Source organism: Euleptes europaea, chromosome 9 (assembly GCF_029931775.1).
Source record: "Euleptes europaea isolate rEulEur1 chromosome 9, rEulEur1.hap1, whole genome shotgun sequence".
Taxonomy (NCBI): Eukaryota; Metazoa; Chordata; class Lepidosauria; order Squamata; family Sphaerodactylidae; genus Euleptes; species Euleptes europaea.
The window spans coordinates 63962830-63986175 of NC_079320.1; the positions used below are offsets into that span (position 1 = coordinate 63962830).

The window sequence follows — 23346 nt, forward strand, 5'->3', positions numbered from 1 at the left end:
AAAAACTAATTTTAAAAGGCCTTTTGAAATAATAAAAAAGCCTTAAAGTGATGTTTGATGGTCTGGAAGAATGAGGGGGGAACCACATATTGTTCCCACGTGAGGGGGTTCTGAAGGTTAGGGGCAGACGCCAAGGAACGACTCAAGAATGGGTTATCAACTTTGCCCCTCTAGTATGAAACACAGGGAGTACACGTTTTTAAACTAGCAGAACCTCATGCATTTTGTTTTATGACTATTGATTATCTTCTCTTTAACACTGATGTGGCCTGTTGCAAGCTTAATAGAAAGGCAGCTTATACACCTTTTAATTTTTTTTTAAAGAACAAATCCACAGTGATTCCTAGCCCCAGTGGTAAAAATAATAATGAATTAAATAGACAACTTGCTGCCTTTTAATGGTTCCCCTCAAATAATCCCCTAAACGGCAAAGGCAGCCCTGAAAATGAACACCGCCTTCTTCCTGAATGCCCATTTGCAATGAATGGTGGTGAGTAACTAATTCTGGCCTCAGGATTTAAAACCAAAGCCACTGGCTTATTTGAATCAGAGGCGGAGCAAAATAATGACCTTCGGCCGTACAGGGGACACTGGCACTTCTAACTAAGCTGCTCAAAAGGAAGGAAAATAGAACTGGCAGAGCTGTTCGTCCATTGTACGAAGACGGGCAGACTCTTGGCCTCCTTGTCCTTCAGGCAACTCAGCTGGAAAATTGAAAAAGTAAAATCTCACAGAGGAAAAAACAACAACCCACAGATGCTACATCTGAGGTGATATCCCGTGCAAATAAATTACGAAAGCATAAATAAATAAAAGGTCATTTGCTCACCAGGAGTTGGCCACTCAAGTGTCCATTTTAATTTGCACAAGGACGAGCGTCAGGGTCAACCCTCAAGCTTCAAGAGGCGGCGCTCAAACCTACCCCGGGCCAGCATTTATTTAAGTCATTTATTCATACCATAATAATTACCAACATTTATCAAATCCTGGCATGAGAGAAGAGGGCAGGGGCCGCAAGCATAGCCAACTAGGCAAAATAATAATAATAAATGCAGCCAGCTTCTCTATGTTCATGGGCTTCTGATGGCTGCACAATCCTTCTGCACTGTCTGGTGCCGGCTGAAGATGGAGTAATCTCCTCTGGGTTGAGTACACAATGGCAGCAAAGCAAAATGCCAAGAATTTGGGGCCCGCAGTGACTTCCAGTCTCTTTAAACTCATAGTGCTTCACAAGCATGGAACAGCAGCAGACACAACATGGCCATCGGGTCTCCTGTTCCTCTTAGCTCAATGCTTGCCACATCCAGTGTCTGCCAAAAGCTGTTTGACATGGTTTCTTTTGCTTCGTATCACACGAGGGATTGGACTAGCTAAGAGTAGAAGGCACCTTCAACAGCCTGAGCTGTAAACCCATTGGCTCCACAGCTAAAAGAAGAAGAAGAGTTGGTTTTTATAGCCTGACTTTCTCTACCTTTTAAGGAGAATCAAATCAGCTTACAATCACCTTCCCTTCCTCTCCCCACAACAGGCACCTCGTGAGGCTGAGAGTTCAGAGAGAACTGCGACTGGCCCAAGGTCATCCTGCTGGTTTAATGTGGAGGAGCAGGGAATCAAACCCGGTCCTCCAGATTAGAGTCCGCCACTCCTAACCACTACACCACAGCTATGCTGTGAAAGTCTTTTGTATGCAATATGATAAGCTCAGTGCCAATGAGAACCACACCATCCCGATAGAGATTGTGGCAGAATTTGAATTTCCCCTGCTGCTGAATTTTGGAAGTGGCCTGAATCCCGACGGACTACTCCACCAAAACACAGAACACTGGCAAAGGTCTCAACTCTTTCAGCTGCAATGGAGGTATAGCAGACAGGATCCAAATTGGATTCAAACAGTGCTTGGAAAGAAGCTAGAAAGATGGCTTGCGTTACTCTCACGTAGTGGAAGCATCAAGGCTTTCTTCACCACAGCAAACTGCCTATGCAGGGTCGAAGTGGCTCTGGGTGATATCAAACAAATAGTGTTATGCATCATAGACAACAGCAGATAAGACAAACCTACCAAATGGACAAATCCCAGTGCTAACTTGAATACATCTGGTTTCCTTACTGCTACTGATCAGCATATGACAGGACGGGGTTTTAAAAAGAATTTCTTCCTGTATAAAACTTGCTCAGAAATTTCCCTTAAAATTCTCACTGCTCCTCTGTCAGGTTCATGATGTGCATAGAGGTTGTTCTGTGTAGCAAACTGTCCCTGAATGGCAGAGCTGCCGATTTTTTTGGGGGGTGGGGGTGTTGTTCTGTAGTGAAAAAGCAGTAGATTCTCACGGCTGCCATCTGCATGTGGAGAGCACACTAGACAAAGCAGCCTTGAACACATGAACAAATGAAGCCGCCTTATCCTGAATCAGACTCTTGGCCCATCAAAGTCAATATTGTCTACTCAGACCGACAGCGGCTCTCCACAGTCTCAGGTAAAGGCCTTTCACATCACCTACTTGCCTAGCCTTCATAGAGGTCTGATTTCGAACAGCGTTATGTGTAGTGTCTCCCACACAAGAACAACATTGTTGACACAAAAGCAAGCAAGTTTCACATGCGTTAGACACTTTGACACTGGTTGCACTAGGATTACAAGTTAAATGGGATATGTCTGCAGATTCATTTTATTAGCTATGAAAATGAGCCAGTATGCTACAGCAGTTAGAGTGCCAGACTTGGATCTGGAAGATCCAACTTTTCCATGCAGCTTGTTGGGTAACCTTGGGTCAGTCACTCACTATCAGTTTAACCTACACCTCACGAGGTTGTGGTAAGGATAAAAAGGAGAAGACTGAACAACGTATGTTGGCCAGACTGGCTTGAGGAAGGGCAGGACAAATACACAACACAGATTGAGCGATCATCATTTAATATGCTAATGTTAGGGTTCCACATAGTTTCATATACATTTACTTGAAGCTGTATCATCTCAGCATTGAAAGAAACGGATCAGGTATTTGCTAATGTGTTACTCCTGGGTTAATAAGAGAGAAATGTTCGAACATCTTCCAGTTCAGCTCAGTGTTCGTTTGCTAGTGGTGATCAGGCAGCCAATTGATCAACAAGCTATTGGCTGTTTGTAATCTGTTTTTGTGTGTTCGCCAGAACAGGCTACTTGCAGCAATCAGAAGCGAACTCCCAGCTGATGGTGAAGAAGAAGTGTTGGCTTTTATATGCCGACTTTCTCTACCACTTAAGGAGGAATCAAACTGGCTTACAATCCCTTCCCTTCCCCACAACAGACACCCTGTGAGTTAGGTGGGGCTGGGAGAGCTGGGAGAGAGCTGTGACTAGCCCAAGGTCACCCAGCTGGCTTCCTGTGGAGGAGTGGGGAAACAAATCCAGTTCACCAGATTAGCATCCACCACTCATGTGTATGAGTGGGGAATCAAACCCGGTTCTCCAGATCAGAGTCCACCGCTCCAAACCACCGCTCTTAACCACTGCACCACGCTGAGGAGCTGACAGTACTCCTATTGCTCAATGTAGGAACTTCAAAAACCGCAGAGTACCTGTGAAACACTCACCTGGAAGTCCCCCCTGGAAATAATAAAACTCACAGTTCTTTGGACTCTGGGGGTCATTCTAAAATTCTGTCCCACCAAAGGAGGCTTTTTGATTGTTACTGCCCTGAAATTGTATCAGAGCAAGGCTATAGCCTAACTTCTATATGGAGTAGAAATATGGGGATGGAGTTCTCCCCCTGGTACAAATGGCTCAAAGCTGATCACAAGAGAGCCCATTACTTGTCTAACATTACGTTTTACAACCTAAGATCAGCCTTTACAACCATTTGCTTCCACACCACACAATCTGCCATGTTAACAGGATGCTACTCATACATACAGGTTCCTCAGCATATTCGTGCCTGTGGTATGGTAGAGCTTGAGGATCTTGCCCACTCCATCTGTGTTGTCTTGTATATTGGGAACCCAGATATAAATTTCTGGTAGTCATCTTGGCCAATCTGACTGCATGCACAGCTGGGGAGAAAATAATATTTTTTCTTGCAGATGTAGACCCAACATGCATGGCACACTCTGGCCGCCGAGAAAATACATGCAAAAGTGGTGTCTGAAACTTAAAACCTGTAGTTTTGTGATCTGTTTTAATTGTGTGGCATCTTACCTTGATGATCTTTTTATTCTTCCTACATTTTACTTACGTTTTATTTAGACCAACTTTGTAATGGCTTTTGGACACATGTAACAAACATTTACTAGGCAGTGAGAGAGTGAAGGGAAGAGAAAGGAACTCTCTTTCTTTCCCCGTTTGCCACTTCACCATGTAGCTATTTTGCTCAGGGGATGGGGTCAGAAGAAGACCCCCCAGCTCATCTCCCAATCAGCTGTAAGATGCAAACTTAAGCGTTCAGCAGCTGTTTGTGTTGCTTGATGCAATCCAAACATATCAGCTCACAGTCTGATTGTGAATGTGGAACAAGGTACTTTGCCAAACAGTTTCTCTGAGAAATTCTATGTAAAAATATAATTAGAGCGGTTCCTCAGTGGGACAGGCTTCTTTGGGAGGTGATAAGCTTTCCTTCCCTGGAGGTTTTTAAGCAGAGGCTAGATGGCCATCTGTCAGCAATGCTGATTCTATGAACTTAGGCAGTTCATGAGAGGGAGGGCATCTTGGCCATCTTCTGGGCACTGAGTGTGTGTGGGGGAGGTAGTTGTGAATTTCCTCCATTGTGCAGGGGGTTGGACTAGATGAGCCTGGCGGTCCCTTCCAACTCTATGATTCTATGATAATTATTCTAACAAAACAGACCATGGGTCCTTGCCAACTGATAGCCTTCAACGTCAGTCCAAGCATATCATCCTAGTAGGAACCTCAAAGCAGCAAAATTCTTGTCTTAAACGTTTTTTTTATGAGACCACCCCTAAGACAAGCTTTGATGAAGCCTGAATGTTTTTGATGATCCACGCCACTGAGAACTGACATTCCATCTAAAGCTATCAGATCCGTGAAGGTAAAGATTTCTAAATCCATTTCAGCCTAGTCCAGCTACAATGGGCAGAGTACGGAAGCACAGCTAAGTGGATGGCAGCTCACTGATTTTCAGATCTTTCCTTTTCAGCAAGATAACACCTGGACTATTTTGAAAGGTGTCAGTCAAACTGGCTGGAGGAAATAGGTTTTGAAAAATTGAAAATGGGAACCTAAAATAAAAGTTGAGACAAGGATGTACAATTTCACTTAAAAAAAAAATTCCAAGTATGTGGACTAGAGGTGATAAAACACTGATTTGTTCTCAGTAGCAAGAAATATCCTGTGTTCATCGTTTTGGAGAAGTGGGAGCAGAAGTTTGCGGTCCCCTCCCCAAGGACATGGGTTTGTAGGAAAAAGCTTATTTTCCAAATCCCGATCCCTTTCTTAATTATACCTATTTTCTTCATTCTTTCATTTAGCTGAACTGATCGTTTCTGATCACTTCCTGCTCTGCCTCTCCCTAAAAACTTTGTTTCCTAATTGTTTTTTTAAAAAACAAGGACAGACCAGGCATCAACTAAAATGTAAATTCAACCTGAGCAGCAGCAAGCTGCTGCCATGTTAAAATTGACCCAACAATATCCAATTAGAAAACTTAAACTGTTTTCCATTTCTGCTTAGTTACCAACATTTTTATCTGTGTTAAGTGTATTAAGGGAAGAATTAATAATGGGGGGGGGGAGAGAAAACCCCTGCAGGTTATTGTAAATCCCCATCATAACAACCTCCAAATTATCACTTGCTGTACAAGCAAATACATTACTTAAAATGGAAAGTCTTTTGATAAAGGAAATATTTATTACCCAAGCTGCATTAAGCAGAATGTTTTTGCACCAGCAAGGATGAAAACAGTGCAGATTAGGGTTGCTAATCTTCCGTGTTCTGGGGTGAGAAAACAGAAGCCGGTATTATGAAAGCTTAGGGTAAATATGCAGAGAATTGATGCACACGTTTGGCCAGGTGAAGAAATGTTATCTAAATTCTAACACCATGAGTGTATATTTGGGTTGGGGAGGGGGGAGAGGGAAAGATTAATTTGTGATTCCTCTCGCTTCATTAAAAAAACAACACAGTCAAAGCATGGAACGGCTGAGAACAGATAAACTATAAATGGGGAAGGGAATAATGTCCCTATCTTTAATGCTAACCTCAACAATATGTTGAGTTTAATACATAGCCATTAGATGTTAGAAGCAAGAATTCAAGTCGGAAGGGAACTACACAGGTAGGAAAGTAACATTGTGAAGCTCTGGTTCCAAGTGTGAGACTACATTTTGATTCCTATAGACATAATTTCTTTCTTCTTGCTTGGGTTTTTCCTGCGCACAGGAAACCAGCTGTGTCAGGGAGAAGACTAGAACAGGTATCTGCAGTTACCACCTACTGGTGGTCCCTGGCCCGAAGAGTGTCCGGCTGTCCTCAGTTAGGGCCAGGACTTTTTTGGTTCTTGCCTGGCCTGGTGAAACTCTCTGCCTAATGAGATCAGGGCCCTGTAGGATCATTACATTAAAACTTTTTTACGGTCCACGACCAGCACAAAAACAGGTACAGGGAATAAACAAAAGGGATAAGATCAGTTCACAATGGGCGAAAACGCATGGTCACTTTATCCTCCTTTAATCCCTGTTTTAGCCAGGATCGAATGCACATTAGGTGAAACGCATGCATTCGATCCTGGCTGAAACAAGTATTAATTGTAGCAATTGCCAACAAACATGGTATATACCAAACACAAACTGCAGGATAAACATAACCTATAAACCTATAAACAATTTTACAACGTGCAAATCTCCTTGACAAATACTAAAAATTTAAATCCTACCCAGAAACTTTAACATTGATCGCCAGGGTTGATTCAGCTGATCTGGCTGGCTAGGCGGGTGTCCCCTACCTCCCTCACAGCTCCATGTGTGTCCCTCCCGAAGCTGCGTGCTTGGTGGAAGAGGACGACCATCCCAGATAGGAGGAGTGTAATGTTCTTTGGCCCTGTAGGATCTAATGCAGTTCCGCAGGGCCTGTAAGACAGAGATTTTCTGCCAGGCCTATGGTTGAGGACAGCAAAGGTATATATGTTACATCCCTGCCCACCTTCTTTGTGTCTATGTTATTCCATTAACCCTGGTGGGCCGGCTTGCTTCCCCCCCCCCATTATGGCTCCAGTGTGTATCAATGTGCACCAACTAGTCCAATGGTTTTTATTGGTTTTATTGTAAAAATTTGATTGGTTTTAATTGTAATATGTTAACTGAAATTTATGTAACAATGATGTTTTGATTATGGATTATTAGCTGCTCTGAGCCCGGCCTTGGCCGGAAAAGAGCAGGTTATAAATAGGGTTTCCAGGTCCCACTTAGCCACTGGCAGAGTCTGGGGAGGGCGGGGTTTGGGGAGGGAAGGGACTTCAATGCCATAGAGTCCAATTGCCCAAGGGGCCATTTTCTCCAGGTGAACTGATCTCTATTGGCTGGAGATCAGTTGTAATAGCAGGAAATATCCTGCTACTACCTGGAGGCTGGCAACCCTAGTTATAAATCTAATGATAAAATAAATAATATCCAGAAGAAGCATCTTTTCCCAAGGTGAAATAATTAAGCATGAGATTCCCCCCATGAAGTCTGAAGAACCATTCTTGTAATTGCTCTGCTATGATCCACCAACATTTCTCTTCCTCAGTAGAAGCTAATTTGTGTTAGAAAAATACAGTTTACACAGGCTTCTGTCCCCCTACTGTAGACCATAAATTCTGGGCAAGTTATATTCCAGGGGAGATACCCTTGTTTGCCCCAAGAGTGAGTGTTGTAGTTACGAAACCCAATATCACTAAACACTATATAGAGAGGAACTATAACATTTGTAAGCATTATGGTACTGTACTCTTTCCCACCTAACTGACCACAGACAGACAAGAATATACATTGATCTCATCCTCAAGTCTTTAGGAAGCCTCTAAAACATCACTGGTGCCAAACAAATACAATTATTTTATGTCAGCGTACTAAAAGGGAAGTGCCTTGAGCTTAGGCAAGTCTACTGCATGCAGATTTCTATTGAGTAGATAATTCTAGTTATACTGAGAGTCATTCAACCCATTGTGAATACATCTCACCCTCTGGGATGATTTATTGGTGCCTTTAAGGGAAAAAAAATGCAGGGCAACCAAAATATTGATATAAGCCTGCCTTAAAAATACAAACTATTATTTTGTGAAAATTACATACAGGCCCCTTCAGGCAACTATCATCCAACTGAGCTGGTGACAAATCTGTTTACAGTACATAAAGCTTCATTCTCAATTGCACCTGATAACCAGCAACTGTTGCTCTTAGGAAGGAAAACAGGCCTTTGCCAGTTGAAGACAAATGAGAACAGATGCTGGGGGAAAAATGGCACTACGCTCTTATTATAATGACAGATTAAAAGCGATCCAAATCTAAAAAACAATTCTCAAACCGCATTCAGCATTCATTGCCTTCCCCTGAAAATACCTGTCCTCAGATGCACCGCCTGAAAAGAAAGCTAGTCGGTGGAAGCCAATCTGTCGCCAGGAAGAAAAGTCCATATTTTGGCAAGTTTCGCCTTTCAAATTTTGCTATGAAACAGGGAAATGCCTTCTAGGAGCCTCATTACCCCTTAAGCAAGCTTGAGATGGACCTAAATGAATATACTTTGACAGAATTAGCCTGGATTTTCTCTGATGTAAATGAGACAGGCGAGAAGCTCAACGTTGTACAGAAACCTGCTAGAAAATGGCAGGAGCAGGAAGGCAATCCCGGCAAGCTCACGGCAACATGCTTTGATAGTATTATCAGAGAACATTTGCAGACTTTATGCTAGGCTATCTGAGAATTGCCTTTTAAAAAAGCATGTTGTCAAGGAAGCTAAAGGGATATTGGAAGCTGGTGCGCTGATATGCTTTCTTCGTGAGCTGGATGAACACTGTGGTTGTCACCAAAGAATCTTGGTAGGGTTGCCAAATTCCTCTTAGCCACCGGCAGGAGGTTTTTGGGGCGGAGCCTGAGGAGAGCAGGGTTTGGGGCGGGGAGGGGCTTCAATGCCCTAGAGCAGTGATGGCGAACCTTTTAGAGACCGAGTGCCCAAACTGCAACCCAAAACCCACTTATTTATCGCCGAGTGCCAATGCGGCAATTTAACCTGAATACTGAGGTTTTAGTTTAGAAAAAACAACTCATATGTTAACATCTTTTGCCTTAAAAGAAAAACACAATAACAGAGCTTTCAATGATACAAACAACTTTTTATTGAAAGGTAAAAGTTTGCATATAATCTCATCAGGTTTGCCAAAGTAAAATCACATAGAAACAATGTAATATCAGGCATGTTTACCTTAATGATACATTGTTTCTATGTGATTTTACTTTGTCAAACCAGATGAGATAGTATGCCTTAATGCCTGTTTTTGAATTTTGATGTATACCTTATTAATATATTTAATAGTGGTCCCTGAAGAAGACTTATTAGTCGAAACAGAGTGACAACCGGATCTCTGTAAAGAAGAATCATACTTCACTACAATAAGTGAAGACTGGAACCACACAATTATATACACTGAGGAGCAGTAATATAGCTGTTTTTTGCATCATTGTAATACTGCACTCGTATGCACAAAACGCTGTCCATCCGTGGATCTGCTGTTCTTATAAGTTGTCTATGTACTATAAGTTGCGTATATATATATATATATGTGATATGAAAATATAATATCACTAATATTTCATTTTACAAAATTGTTATAGTAGAATTTTTCTTGGCAATTACTGCTGATTCTATTGCATAACTATCATACAGCAGGCTAACCTTTGTTTACTAATTACCTGGAGGTTGGCAACCCTATGTATACAAAACAGAGTGAGAATGATGAACCAGTATTGTAAAAAAAAAAAAGTATCACAGAACCAACATGGCATAGTGGTTGGAATGTCAGACTGGGATTTGGCAGACCCACTTCTGAATCCCCACAATGCCATGCAAGTTTGCTGGGTGATCTTGGGCAAGTCACACTCTCAGCTTCATCAGCCTCACAAGGTTGTCATCATGATGATAAAACGGAACAGGGGAGAACCTTGCTGTGAGCTGACTGGGTTTCCCACTGGAAAGAAAAGTGGGATCTAAATAAATTGACTTCTTGGATGTATACGGTGCTTTGAGTCCAAGGGTATTTATTTGGAAGTCAGCTTCCACTGAAACCAACAAGACTTGTCTTTGTGTGTATTCTTTTGAGGCTCATAGGGTCAGTCTCCTCCAAAGAGTCAAATACAATTTACAGACACTGTTGAAATACTGCTGTTCGCGCCCAAATATTTAGGGAACGTGGGGTGCTTTCCCTCCATGCTCCTAAAATATCTTGCTTGCCCTCTCTATTAGGGCCTATTCTCTGAACGCAGTGTTTGAATCTATTTCCACCAACTCATGAGCATGAATTTGGGTTTACTAGCTAGAAAGGCATCACTACTGTCTATGCGCTGGCCTCAGCTCTACAGAATAAGGGCAATGCAAAAGAGTGCTTCATCAATGGAGTCCGGTCAGTGCCGGATTTACGTATAAGCTAAACAAGCTATAGCTTAGGGCCCCACTTTCTTGGGGCCCCCAAAAAAATGTAAAGGAAAAAAAACTGGATGTACATTTCCAAAATATATGATAAAAAACAAATAAAATAAAACCTACATACAGCAACAGTGTTTTGTGTTGTGTAGGCTCCTATGATGTAAGTAATGGGACCCGCCTGCTAGCCTGCTCCCTTAATTGTATTTCAGTTCAACAATTACTTTGATAAAATACATATTTTGTTATGTGCAAATGGCTTTAGATACCTATTAGGTCCATAAATTTCCATATAGCATATATTCAACACAAAAAAACAGTGACAATTTGTTGTTGACAAAGGACAGCTGGACATATAAAGGGCCCCATTACCTTCAGTAGCTTAGGGCCTCATCAAACCTAAATCCGGCCCTGAGTCCGGTTGTAATATTTTGCTGAAGAAAGAAGTGTTTAGTGTATGCAAGGGGAGTTTCAACATTATCGATGATACTGCAAAATCCAAGTCTGCCTACCTTTAAAAAAAAACAAAAAAAACATTCCATACACAGAGTCTCCAAAACTGAGAAGAACCTGGCAGCCTTTACTTGGCCAGAACTCTCCGTTTAGGTCAAAATCCAGTGGAACTATAGAACTCAAGTGTATGGATACGTACACACAAAGCATCAGTAACAACCTTCGATTTATGTACGATGTTTCTGATATATGCCTCCCAGAAGTAGACAGTGGGCAGGTTCAGATACCTACCAACAAAACTCCCCCTCCCTGCACGCACACACACAAATGTCCAAAGTAATGAGCACAAGAGCTCCAGACTTTCACAACATTAGGGAACACTAGAAAACATTTGTATTCCTGTTGTAATCTCTTATAAATATTAGATTGACATTAATGAGACCAGGATCAAAATGCATAATCCACTTCCATCATTATAAATGTACGCACAAAGTCTCATTAAAGACTTCAGATGATTACAGTGACTATACTGCACCCCAAACACACTAGTTCACATATTTTGCACGTTACATGCCTAATAATTGGACCATATTTCATCAAAACTGCTGAAACTATTCAATGAAAATAAAGGTGACACTGACCCCAGACATACGGATCTGGAATAACCCTTGGAACTGTGTACTCTTACTCCACAGTCTACATAATGTGCTATTTGATGGTGCACCTACATGAAATATAGCCTAACCATGTGATCCACCCATCCCTTTTCAACAGCAGATTATGTCGGCAAGCTATGCACACATTAAGATCTACGGGAGTATGAACTTGATCACACATCAGATTGGCTTAGATCCAGTCTAGACATTTCCATGGGAGCAAGGAGTGCCCATGGAGTGAGATTTTTCCACCTTCCCTAAAATGGGACCCGCAGAAACAGGATTTCAGGGGTCATTTCAGGCTGCTGTGGGTGTGTGTGGGAGGGGAATCGTGCCCACAGAAATATCTAGTCTGGATCCAACCCATTCTATACTTGTGCGGGTGGAGATGAAAGCACATGCATGATCCTGAGAGTAGCTCCCACACCCCACTGCGTGCAGAGTTCATAGTACCCAGCCCTTAGGCAGTGACTGATCCATGGAAGTTCGTCAAAAGATAAGCTAACCATTTTACCCTTACCGACACTATGAATCGACTCTCGCTATACTCAAAAACATTTCCGACAACTGATAGGAAGAAATAAAGTTAAATAGCATGGCACCAGAAAACAAGCTAGAATTTAGAGGATGAAGCAGCTGCATAATAATAATTTAAAAGCAAACAAACAGTCCAAAAGGCGACTGCAGATTTCTCCACAAATAAATAGCAACAATATGGGAGCATCATCTTAATCAGGCAAGAAATAGACAGGAAAATGCAATTGCTGTTCAAACCCTCAATGATATTCACTGTCAATGCCATTTCGTTTAATAGTGGACTCCACTTTAGCTTGCCTCGTTCCATCCATCAATACTTGAAGGATACTCAGGAGCAGTATAATATGAGATTCAGCAACAAACTGTGCCTGGCTGCTTCCATGTATGTAACTCTGAGGGGGGGAAAAAGAGAGGAAGAGAAATAAATAATAGATCACTTTGCACAGAAAATTTAAACAAGGACATCATTAGTGCTGATATATTTGAACAGAATTAAAAAAACACACACAACAAAGACAAAACCAGCCTGAAAACACAAATCATAAAGAGAAAAGGGGCCTTTTTGGCATATCCAACATTCATCCGAGTACAGTAAAAACGTAACATAACTTATTAAAAAGAAGAGCGAATTGCCATCACACCAACAAAAAAATTAGCCACAATTTCTATGATTTTAGGGTCCTGGTTATTAAGAAGGGGGAGAACCTTTGAACAGTTAGAAAGTCCCTCCATCTGACTCAAACTAGGATTTGATGCAAGGGGCACCGAAGGAGAACATGTTGAATGGTTTCCGTCTCTTCCATAGAGCAAGGGCACAGTCTATCGGGAAGGGGGACACCAGTATGACGGCCAGTTAGTAAGGCTGATGGTAATACATTAAGTCTGGCTAAAGAAAAAGCCCTGTGCACTTCTGGAGTGTATAGTTGATATAAATACGTGGCAGTTTCACCAGATTTAGGAAATATTCCATGGTGAAGAGGTGAGCATGTCTTAGTAGAAGACTCATATAATGAATGGAGCTCATGTTGAAATAATTTGGCTGTTATAATTGAGAGGGCCGCAGATTCAGTAAGTAGAAAAAGGGAATCCATAGTGATGCTGAGGGACCTTATTTTTAGTTCTATATGAGACATCCAGTTGAAGTCGTTCGAGTCTAAGAGGAATCGAAACACATAGCTAGAAGGATTTGAGTGGAACAGAAAGCGAAGCCAATACTTGATAGTAATAAGCCACATTTGAGTTATGAGAAGAGGGGCATGGACTGAAGACACAGGAAGGTATCAGGAGAGCTGCACCTTAATACATTCTTGCTCCAAGCAAAATAACTTTAAATGCTGGGAATAACCCTCAGGGCAGGGCTGAGGCCTCCGTGCCCTGTCTGTGCACTCCCCGAGGCAAGTGATTGGCTGCTACGGAATACGGCATGAGATGAGCCCTCAGATTCATCCAGCAGCCCGTGTGGTTTTGAAGCACTTTCAGCACGAGTGCCAACATTTATTTGTTGTTGGTGGTGTAATTCATACCTCATCTACTTCTGACGTTACCCGGGAAGGGGGGAAAAAGCCATTTATTAAACCATTTAAAAATAACAGACGTTGCTCGGGGCCAAGCTTCTAACCTCTAAGCCAAGGGTCAGTGATCTTTTATAATTAAAGAGCCAAACTATGTCAAAATTTAGAGCAGGAGATCAACAAAGAGGAAGCCCACTGACATAACTGGAAATATACAACTTCACGTTACTGATCGTTGACATGCTGATTAACAAAAAGCTTTTGCAACCCTAACACTGGTTATAAGAAAGTGGCATATACAAGTTCCGACAACAACTGACAAATATGTGCAGAGTCCATCTCCATAAGTCCTATACAATCAGGACAGACATAAGAACATCAGAAAAGCCCTGCTGGAGCAGACCAAGGCCCATCAAGTCCAGCCGTCTGTTCACACAGTGGCCAGCCAGGTGCCTCTAGGAAGTCCCCAAGCAAGACGACTGCAGCAGCAGCATCCTGCCTGTGTTCCACAGCTCCTAAGATAATAGGCATGCTCTTCTGATCCTGGAGAGAATAGGTATGCATCATGACTAGGATCCATTTTAACTAGTAGCCATGAATATCCCTCTCCTCCATGAACATGTCCACTCCCCTCTGAAAGCCTTCCAAGTTGGCAGCCATCACCCCTTTTGGGGGCAGGGAGTTCCACAATTTAACTATGCGTTGTGTGAAGAAATACTTCCTTTTATCAGTTTTGAATCTCTCACCCTCCAACTTCAGCAGATGACCCCGTGTTCTAGTATTATGGGAGAGGGAGAAAAACCTCTCCCTGTCCACTCTCTCCAATCCATGCATAATTTTATAGACCTCTATCATGTCTCCCCTCAGCCGCTTTCTTTCCAAACTAAACAGCCCTTAGCATTTTAACCTCTCCTCATAGGGCAGTTGCTCTAGTTCCCTAATCATTTTGTTTGCTCTTTTCTGCACCTTCTCAAGCTCTGTAATATCTTTTTTTAGGTGTGGTGACCAGAACTGTACACAGTATTCCAAGTGTGGTCTCACCATAGATTTGTACAAGGGCAGTATGATATCAGCAGTTTTATTCTCAATTCCTCGTCTAATTACGGCCAACATGGAATTTGCCTTTTTTACAGCAACTGCACACTGGGTTGATGTCTTCATCATGCTATCCACTACCACCCCAAGATCCCTTTCTTCATCATTCCATTCCATTAATCACATAAACACTCTTATTCTAGCATCCCACTAATCCTTCTAATATACTTTAATTAATTTGGTTCTCCAGTTTCATGGACCACACTGGTGTAGCATGGGAGCAAGGGAAGCACAACCTGTCTCCAAGCTCAGCCATGGCAGACTCTTCCTGTGAGGCCAGGGTCTCAGGGTTTTCCCAAAGGGACCCTGAACCAGCACTGATACCATCCCCCAAGCCAGCAAGGGCCCTCAAACCTGGAGGCCGGAGCATGGACCTGACCACAACCAGACCTGCCACGGTCTTCCAAAGCGCCCCAGGAGCAGAGGAGGTGAAGGGCTAGGGCTGAGGAATGGACCAGGCACAGGGGTGCGCATCTGGCCGCCTGCGGCCTTTCCTCTGCTAAGGAAATGCTGGAAGAGATAAATAATTCAACATAGGATCTGGGACCCAGTACTTCTCACGAGTAGAGGAGCTAAGTCAGCTTGCAGGGAAGAGCCTAACATGATAAGCAGTGGCACCTGTAGGGAAAATCCCTCTAATAAGGCTACAGAAACGCTGCAGCTAGTGTGGGATCAACTGCAGTCTTGGGACCGCTTTTGGACCACTTCTGATTCTGCCTTTTGGAATACGTACTTTACCTTGGGCTGCCTCCTGGCTTTGCCTTTGATTGTGCTATTGGACTCTGGACTGTGACTTTTGAACTGTGACCCATGAACCCCTGCTGTCAGACCCTGTGGTGACTGGGACTTGCCTCCCAACCTGGTGGCCAGGACATCAAGGGAGCCCCATTCGGCTCTAGAGCCCCATGTTGCAAACCCCTGGTGTAAGCTGAAATGTGGCCCCAGGTTTTCCCTTTCTGAAGGTTCTTAGAAAGGCAAGTAGGTGATGTGAAAGACCCCTGCCTAAGACCCTGGAGAGCCGCTGCTGGTCTGAGTAGACAAGACTGACTTTGATGGACCAAGGGTCTGATCCAGTATAAGGCAGCTTCATGTGTTCATGTGTTTCTTGCTGGGATGGTACCCCATGTGATTGCACACTGGGCTGACCCTCACCTTATGGATGCGCATCCCCATTTACTTTGACTTCTTTGCCTGCAATTAGGCTGCAATTGGACTGGCTCTGTATTGTCAGACGTTCACAAACATCGCAATTCACTGCAGCAACATTAATTACATTCAAACCCCTCATCTTCTACTCATGCTGAGCTCCTATTATAAAATGTCCCTGAACCATATGCCTCATCACAATCTGCAGCCCACTCATTTTCATTTATGCACACTACAAGAAAGGGGAAGGGGGACATGGAAAACAGATCTTAATTGTCAGTTACCTCCAGAGTAGCCTAAAAACGATAGAGCAAGATTAAGTCGTATTTCGGTCTCTCTCTTACTGAAGAACCCTTCTACAATCACTGCCAAATGCACTAAGCACTCAAGACACTGCAATCCTGATGGGGAATTTTTCCTCAGCATAAGTTGCATTTCTTTGAGGACCCAAAACATCCCAGCTCTAATGGCTTCCACCCAAGACCACAGGAACAAACACATTAATTAGCAGCATGGGCAGCTCATCAAAGAACTTCCCCAGAGTTATCCAGAAGAAGTGTGAAATGACCCCCCAAATGGAGGGGGGATTTCAATCCTCCCCAAAACAACAGCATTGTATCCACAAGCAGAGACAAAGCACTACCCTGGGTGGGAAGCAGGGTGAGCAGGGTAGTCGTATTCGCTGCTCCTTGCCGAGGTAGTGAAGCAGCTGGGCGGGCAGAGGAGTCACCGCTGCCACCACTGTTGAGGTAGCAAAAGTGGAGGGTGGAGGAGTTGCCGCCTTTGCTGCTGTTGAGGTGGTGAAGCAGACAGGTAGGTGAGTGTGAGGGCGATCTGGCTGCAACATCTGTCACTCCATTGACCGCCAGGGTTGATTTGGCTGCTCTGGCTGGCTAGAAGGGTATCCGCTACCTCCCTCATCGCCCCAAGTGCCTCCCTCCCGAAGCTGTACGCTCGGTGGAAGAGGATGGCCATCCCAGACAGAAGAAGAAGAGTTGGTTTTTATAGGTTGACTTTCTCTACCACTTAAGGGAGACTCAAACCGGCTTACAATCACCTTCCCTTCCCCTCCCCATAACATACACCCTGTGAGGTAGGTGAAGCTGAGAAAGTGTGACTTGCCCATGGTCACCCAGCTGGCTTCGTGTGTAGGAGAGGGGAAACAAATCCAGTTCACCAGATTAGCCTCCGCCGTTCATGTAGAAGAGTGGGGAATCAAACCCGGTTCTCCAGATCAGACTCCACCGCTCCAAGCCACCGCTCTTAACCACTACATCACGCTGGCTCCCTGTGTACCGTTCTTCGGTCAAAGGTATACGATAGCTGCACTCCCCTGCTAGAACCTCTAAACAAACCAGGTAGGTGAGTCATCACCACTGCCACCCCCCCACTGAGGTGGTGATGAGGCCGACAGGAGTGGAGAAAAAATTGTTGCCAGCAGCCAGGCCCGCGTTTGCAGCCTCTCTGGCAGCGGCACCCTGTTTGCGGTGCGGGAGAGGAGGAACTATCGTAGTCAGCAGTAGGCATGGGAGCAAGGCAGAGAGAGAGAGAAACAGTGAAATAATGATGGGAGGGAGGATGGAGAAAGAAAGAGACAAAGTGTGTGTGTGAGAAAGAGTATGACAGTAGGAACTGGGGGAGAAGGAAAGAATTGGTAACAGCCGTTGTTGGGGGGAGTGAGAATGAGAGGAAGACTGACAGGCACTGGGATGGAGAGAGAGATGAAGAGTGTCAGGAGGTGTTATGGGGAGGGAGAACAATAGTGATGGGGTGGGGGCAGAAAAAGAAAGCGAGAGAGAGAGACAGAGAGAGAATAAGTGAGAGAAGGGTTGGAAGGAGAGGAGAAGCAGCAAATGGCTAATGGGATGGCTGCTCCCGCAAGTTCCTTGCAGGTCCCTGCTTGTGAGTGTGTGTACGATAATATTTTCTGGAGCACCTGTAAAGGTTAATAACTGTACATAAAATAGAAGACAGACAAGCCCTGCGCTCAGGCTTATAATGTAAGTCAAGAGCCACGAAAAGTGAATGATGGGGAAAGGCAGAGAGGCAAGATTAGTGTCGCAATTAGGTACGACTAAGGGAGTTAGCTACTTACATTACGGACCAATCTGCAGTGATTGAAGGAATGAGTTCAAGTTCCAAGTTCTGCTGTTTAAACAGGATTTTGACCCGTTGCAGACTGTTAACATTATTTCTCCATAATTTCTTCTTTTACATTCTCATTGAAGATAACCTTCTGGTTTCATATACAACAGTGACAACTTCCCAGCCCTTATTTTAGACTGGCAGAAGACAAACGGGAGCAACAGCACAAGGGGATTAAATAGTTGGGTGATCACCCCCCCCACCCAATTACTATTTGTAAAGATACAGGAATGTAGAAATTGCTGTGGATACAAACTGGATTCTACCAAAACAAGCATAGTAGCTTTCTTACCTAATATCTGTAGTCTGGGCAGCTTTCTCTAAACTCTCCCACCACTACACGAACTCTTTAAATAGAATAAACAGAATCCCCTTCCCTCAGTAAGCAGGAGCCTCAGAGCAATGCTATCAAATCTTAAGCATACCAGAAGGGAGGTTTACCTAAGGAATGGAAATTAACAAAAGAATTAAGCACCTTCTGCTGATCCTGTTACTGTATCCATGCAGTCACAACCATCATGGTTGCATGGCCCCTAAACACACAGGAATTTGTCCAACAAAGATACATCTCAAAACCTAAACCATACCATGGAGGCATAATGCCACAGCTTCAAAAGTTATAAGCAAACATGCAGATGTATGATTTTGCTTGAGCAGACCCAGTTCTGGTTTGAAGAGAGATGCACCAACACTTCTGAATCTACTGTCTAATGTTTAGTCACACCACTGGTTCCTAGAGACTAAAACCCTCCAATGTGATGCATTTCTGTGAAAACAGCAACATGAAAAAAGTTAACATCTGGCCTGCCATAAACAGGTTGACGGACACTGCTTACTGGTGGCAATCTGCCCAAGTGGAGCAACCAAGAACATGAATTCCCATGACATGGCACCAGTCAACATGGTTGCATTACACTAGCTATACCCTTCAAGGGCAATGTGGAAAATTTTTGAGCATATCAACAGACTTCTCATCACTGAGATATATTCCCTTAACATAAAATACGTAATATCACATCCACAAGAACCTTTCTGGGCTGATACGGAAACAAAGGCAAGTACCTCAGCTGAATTAGATGCCTTCCCTTATTTACTGATCTTTAGGTACAACTATTGAAGATTATACCAAGGTCTTCTTGTAACAGATGTGTTCCCTTTCCAAATCCACTTTAGCTATCAAAGTCACTGCGACGGCAAGTCACAATGGCCACAAAGCCCAGAAGACTTCAGTAAGACTTAACTCAGTACTAAAGGTCACTGCTTTAACAATTTCTTTCTTATAAAACTGCAGAAGATAAAATATTTCATCTCCTAATCTTGATATGAGTGTGTGATGCCATTTAAAGCAATCACTGATGCTCATAACATGGATCTATCTCTAGGGGCTTTACTGCAACCTGTTGAAAAGAGCTGTAGGCTTTTCATATTGCTTACTAGGTGACCTATTCAAAATCTGGGTTCTTTGATAAGCACAAATGATAATGCATGGCAGCATGACACTAGTCAGAAGCTTACATTTAAGTAATTCATTTAGAAAGTTCATAGCAAAAGAAATTTTTTTCCTGTAGGTAAACTGATTTTTAAGACAAATTAATACACGTTTTTCTTCCATGAAATCAATCATAGACTTTTTGGAATTCATTCCTCTTTCTAAAAGACAACTGGAACAGAAATCCAAGATATAACAGAACCGTAGAATAATAGTGGATCAGAACCGAGGGAAACTGATTACCTATAACTTATGCATCCAGGAAGAGATCCAGAGCCGTGAACATTCCCAAACTCTCAACCTGTATTCTAGGGCAGAGTGACCCATTTTCTGCCCCTCCATTGGACTAGAACATCATCAACAACTCAATTTTATTTGAGTTCATTTGGAATCCATTTTATATGGTCAGAAGTTCAATTTATTTACCCTCATCAAGCTCATTGCTGACTCCAGATAAGCATTCCAGGACAAAGCTACCAAGATCTAGGTCATTTATGCATGGTTAGTATGTCCCTGGTTCGTCGCTCTCTTGTCTCACACTTTGATATCCCGAGATTGGAAAACCTTATGCATGGTGTTGCTTGTAGTTAGGAAAGTCCCCGACGGTCTCTTGAGCACAGCAGAATCACAAGGAGAAATCAGGAAGTGCCTGAGTCCCTGCCCCTTTCAATGCTGCATTGTCATTGGCAGTAGTGCTGACTCTGACAAAAAAGTCACCCCACCCCCTCCAGTTTCCCCCCTCTCCCCCCCATAAGTGGCCATTTCACAACCCAAAATGGAGTACAGAGTTGCCTCCACAAGAGTAAAATTGGGGAGATTCTCCTTTGTACACACACTGCTGAAAGTGACTAGAATCCCTGTGAATTGCACAAAAGGAAAGTGTGTGTGTGGGGGGGATTCTCCGCAGTTTTCTCTTGAAAATCACTAAAATAGAAGCCTCCTTCTCTGTGCCCCCTCACCACGTTTTTCTGCTGCTCCTAGGATTGTGCACTCGCTCCCCCCGGTGGGTAAGTCATCACCCAAATGCGGGGAGGAGGAAGAAGAAGAGTTGGTTTTTATATGCTGACTTTCTCTACCACTTAAGGAAGACTCGCCTTCCCTTCCCCTCCCCACAGCAGACACCTTGTGAGGTGGGTGGGGCTGAGACAGCTGTGACTAGTCCAAGGTCACCCAACTGGCTTTATGTGGAGGAGTGGGGAAACCAACCCAGTTCACCAGATTAGTGTCTGCCGCTCATGTGGAGGAGTGGGGAATCAAACCCGGTTCTCCAGATTAGAGTCCACTGCTGCAAACCACCACTCTTAATCACTACACCATGCTGGGGGTGGGGGAGGGAGCAAACAAACATACAATCTAGCCTCTAATGGCTCTCTCTGCCATTTTTAATAGTATTTTGGATTATATGATGATATATCGATATGCCATCAGAGCAGCAGAAAAACAATTAAAAAATGCAGCGAGGGTGCACTGAGAAGGAACCGACCATGGCTGCCTCTGTCTCCATCTCCAATATGGCTTCCTCAGGCATTGTGGTGGGGATGGCTGAAGGAGGAGTTGGAGGAGGGGTAGGAGAATGGGGGTGCGTGTCGTGACGTGGGAAGATCGACCCCTAGCTGAACTATGCACCTACTCACATCAATCTGCTTCTCAATTATTAAGTGGATGGGGAGGCAGGAGACTGCAGGTATTCAGTGGTGAGGGATGTGCATACTCAGAGGTACTTCTCTTCAAGCACTCAGCACTGCTATGGAAAACACACTCCTGGTCTAAGCCATAATGTGGACTTTGCAGTAATTCAGTAACTGATTCCAGAGGGATAGCCATATGAATCTATTCTAGTAAATTAGAACAAAAAAGGAATCCAATCTTTTTTTCTTTTTTTGCCCAAATGTTTACGGTTAGAGCATATTCTATTGGGTACAAGACCTGAATATTCAGTCATTAGATACAGCTACACCAATATATATATAGAGGAAAGAGTGATCAGTAGGGTTGCTAACCTCCAGGTATTAGCTGGAGATCTCCTGCTAGTACAACTGATCTCCAGCCAATAGAGATCAGTTCACCTGGAGAAAATGGCTGCTTTGGCTATTGGACTCCATGGCATTGAAGTCCCTCCCCTCCCCAAACCCTGCCCTCCTCCGGCTCCACCCCAAAACCCTCCTGCCGGTGGTGAAAAGGGACCTGGCAACCCTATCACAAACACTGGTTATAAGGGGCCTTAGACTTTTTGAATGGTACTTTTTGGGTTTGTAATTCTACTCCTCATCCTGACTTTGATTCCGTGAAGATGATAAGAGTGGAATGTTCTGCCTAAAGTTTTCAAACCCAATAAAATCAAATACATGTATATTTCTGCAAAAGCAAATTAAGTATTTATCAGCTCTCCTGGACTTATTTAGCATAACTGAACCAGAGATGGTATATACTTTACACACACTCTCTAGAGTAATCAAGGATAGCCATAATGGATTATATTTTTTCAAAGAATTTCTCTAAATACTGCATATGTTTGCGATCTCCAGAGTGATATCTGTCACGGTTCACTGAGACACTTGCATTAAATGGAGATTGCACTCATTCCTTTCTCCCTGTTAAACTGTGTAAATAAAATAGAAAACGGTAATTGGAAACAAGACCTGGGTGAGTTACATTTTAGTCCTCAAGGCAATTCAATTAGCTCCAGCAATAGCCCACATTAAAATTTAAACATGATTGCATATTTTAGATGCCACAATGGTCTTGCAGTGCTGCTACCTGAATGAAGCAGCATGGGTTTCTTGCTTCAATGGCTTGGTACAGGTGATGAAAAAAAATAGTCTAGAGAGGATTGTGTGTGTGTGGGTTTAATTAAACACCATCTAAATTAATAACCTGACATCATGGGAGAGCATTTTGGCAAAGTTCAGAAAAGTTTTTTGTTTTCGAAAAAAGAGTCTGGAAAGCTGTAAAAAAACAACATAGCCCAAACTCTACCAAGCCTGGCCTTTTGGAAATGAAAGCTGCTATGAATGCTGCTATGAAAGCCTCTCCTTTAGAGGAGGAGCTGTGGCTCAGTGGCAGAGCATCTGCTTAGCATGCAGAAGGTCCCAGGTTCAATCCCCGGCATCTCCAGTTAAAGGGGCTAGGCAAGTAGGTGATATGAAAGACCCCTGCTGCTAACTGATACTAGAATTCATTTTTTAAAAAACAACAACCGCTGAAATCAATTTGTTCCATTTTCAGTTACATTGAAAGACACCTAAAGTTAGGTGAGGTAATAAATGAGGGAGGTAATAAATGCCTCTTTGCAGGAGGGTGTAGTTCCAGTCTCAAGGAAACAACATCATCTGACCCCAACTGAAGAAGACCTCTGACCTGAACAACAACTGTCCAGTGGCCAACATTTCATTTTTGGACAAGGTACTTCAGAGGGTGGTGGTGATGAAGCTTCCTGCAGTCCTGGAAGAGATGGATAATCCAGACCCATTTCAATTTGGATTCAGGCCTGGGTTTGGGACAGAACAGCTTTGGTTGCCCTGATGGATGATCTTTGCCAGGAGAATGACATGCATAGTGTGTCCCTGGACCTCTCCAGGGAGTCTGATACTATTGGTTATGGTATTCTGCTTGAGAGGCTGGTTTAGTTGGGAGTGGAGGAGTTGCTGTAATTCAGTGGTTCTGCTCTTATTTGACTGATTCCAGAGGGGGGTATTGGGGGACAGCAGCTTGGCCCGAT

At 43.4% G+C, this 23346-nt stretch overlaps 1 protein-coding gene across 1 annotated transcript in view; it reads right to left on the bottom strand.

Moving 5' to 3' along the window:
* TUSC3 (tumor suppressor candidate 3) overlaps nucleotides 1-23346 on the bottom strand; it is a 168723-nt gene that overhangs the window by 19367 nt on the left and 126010 nt on the right. The window contains exon 7 of the mRNA XM_056855197.1: nucleotides 12571-12634. Coding sequence (XP_056711175.1) covers nucleotides 12571-12634 — 64 coding nt within the window. The remainder of the gene's footprint in view (nucleotides 1-12570; nucleotides 12635-23346) is intronic.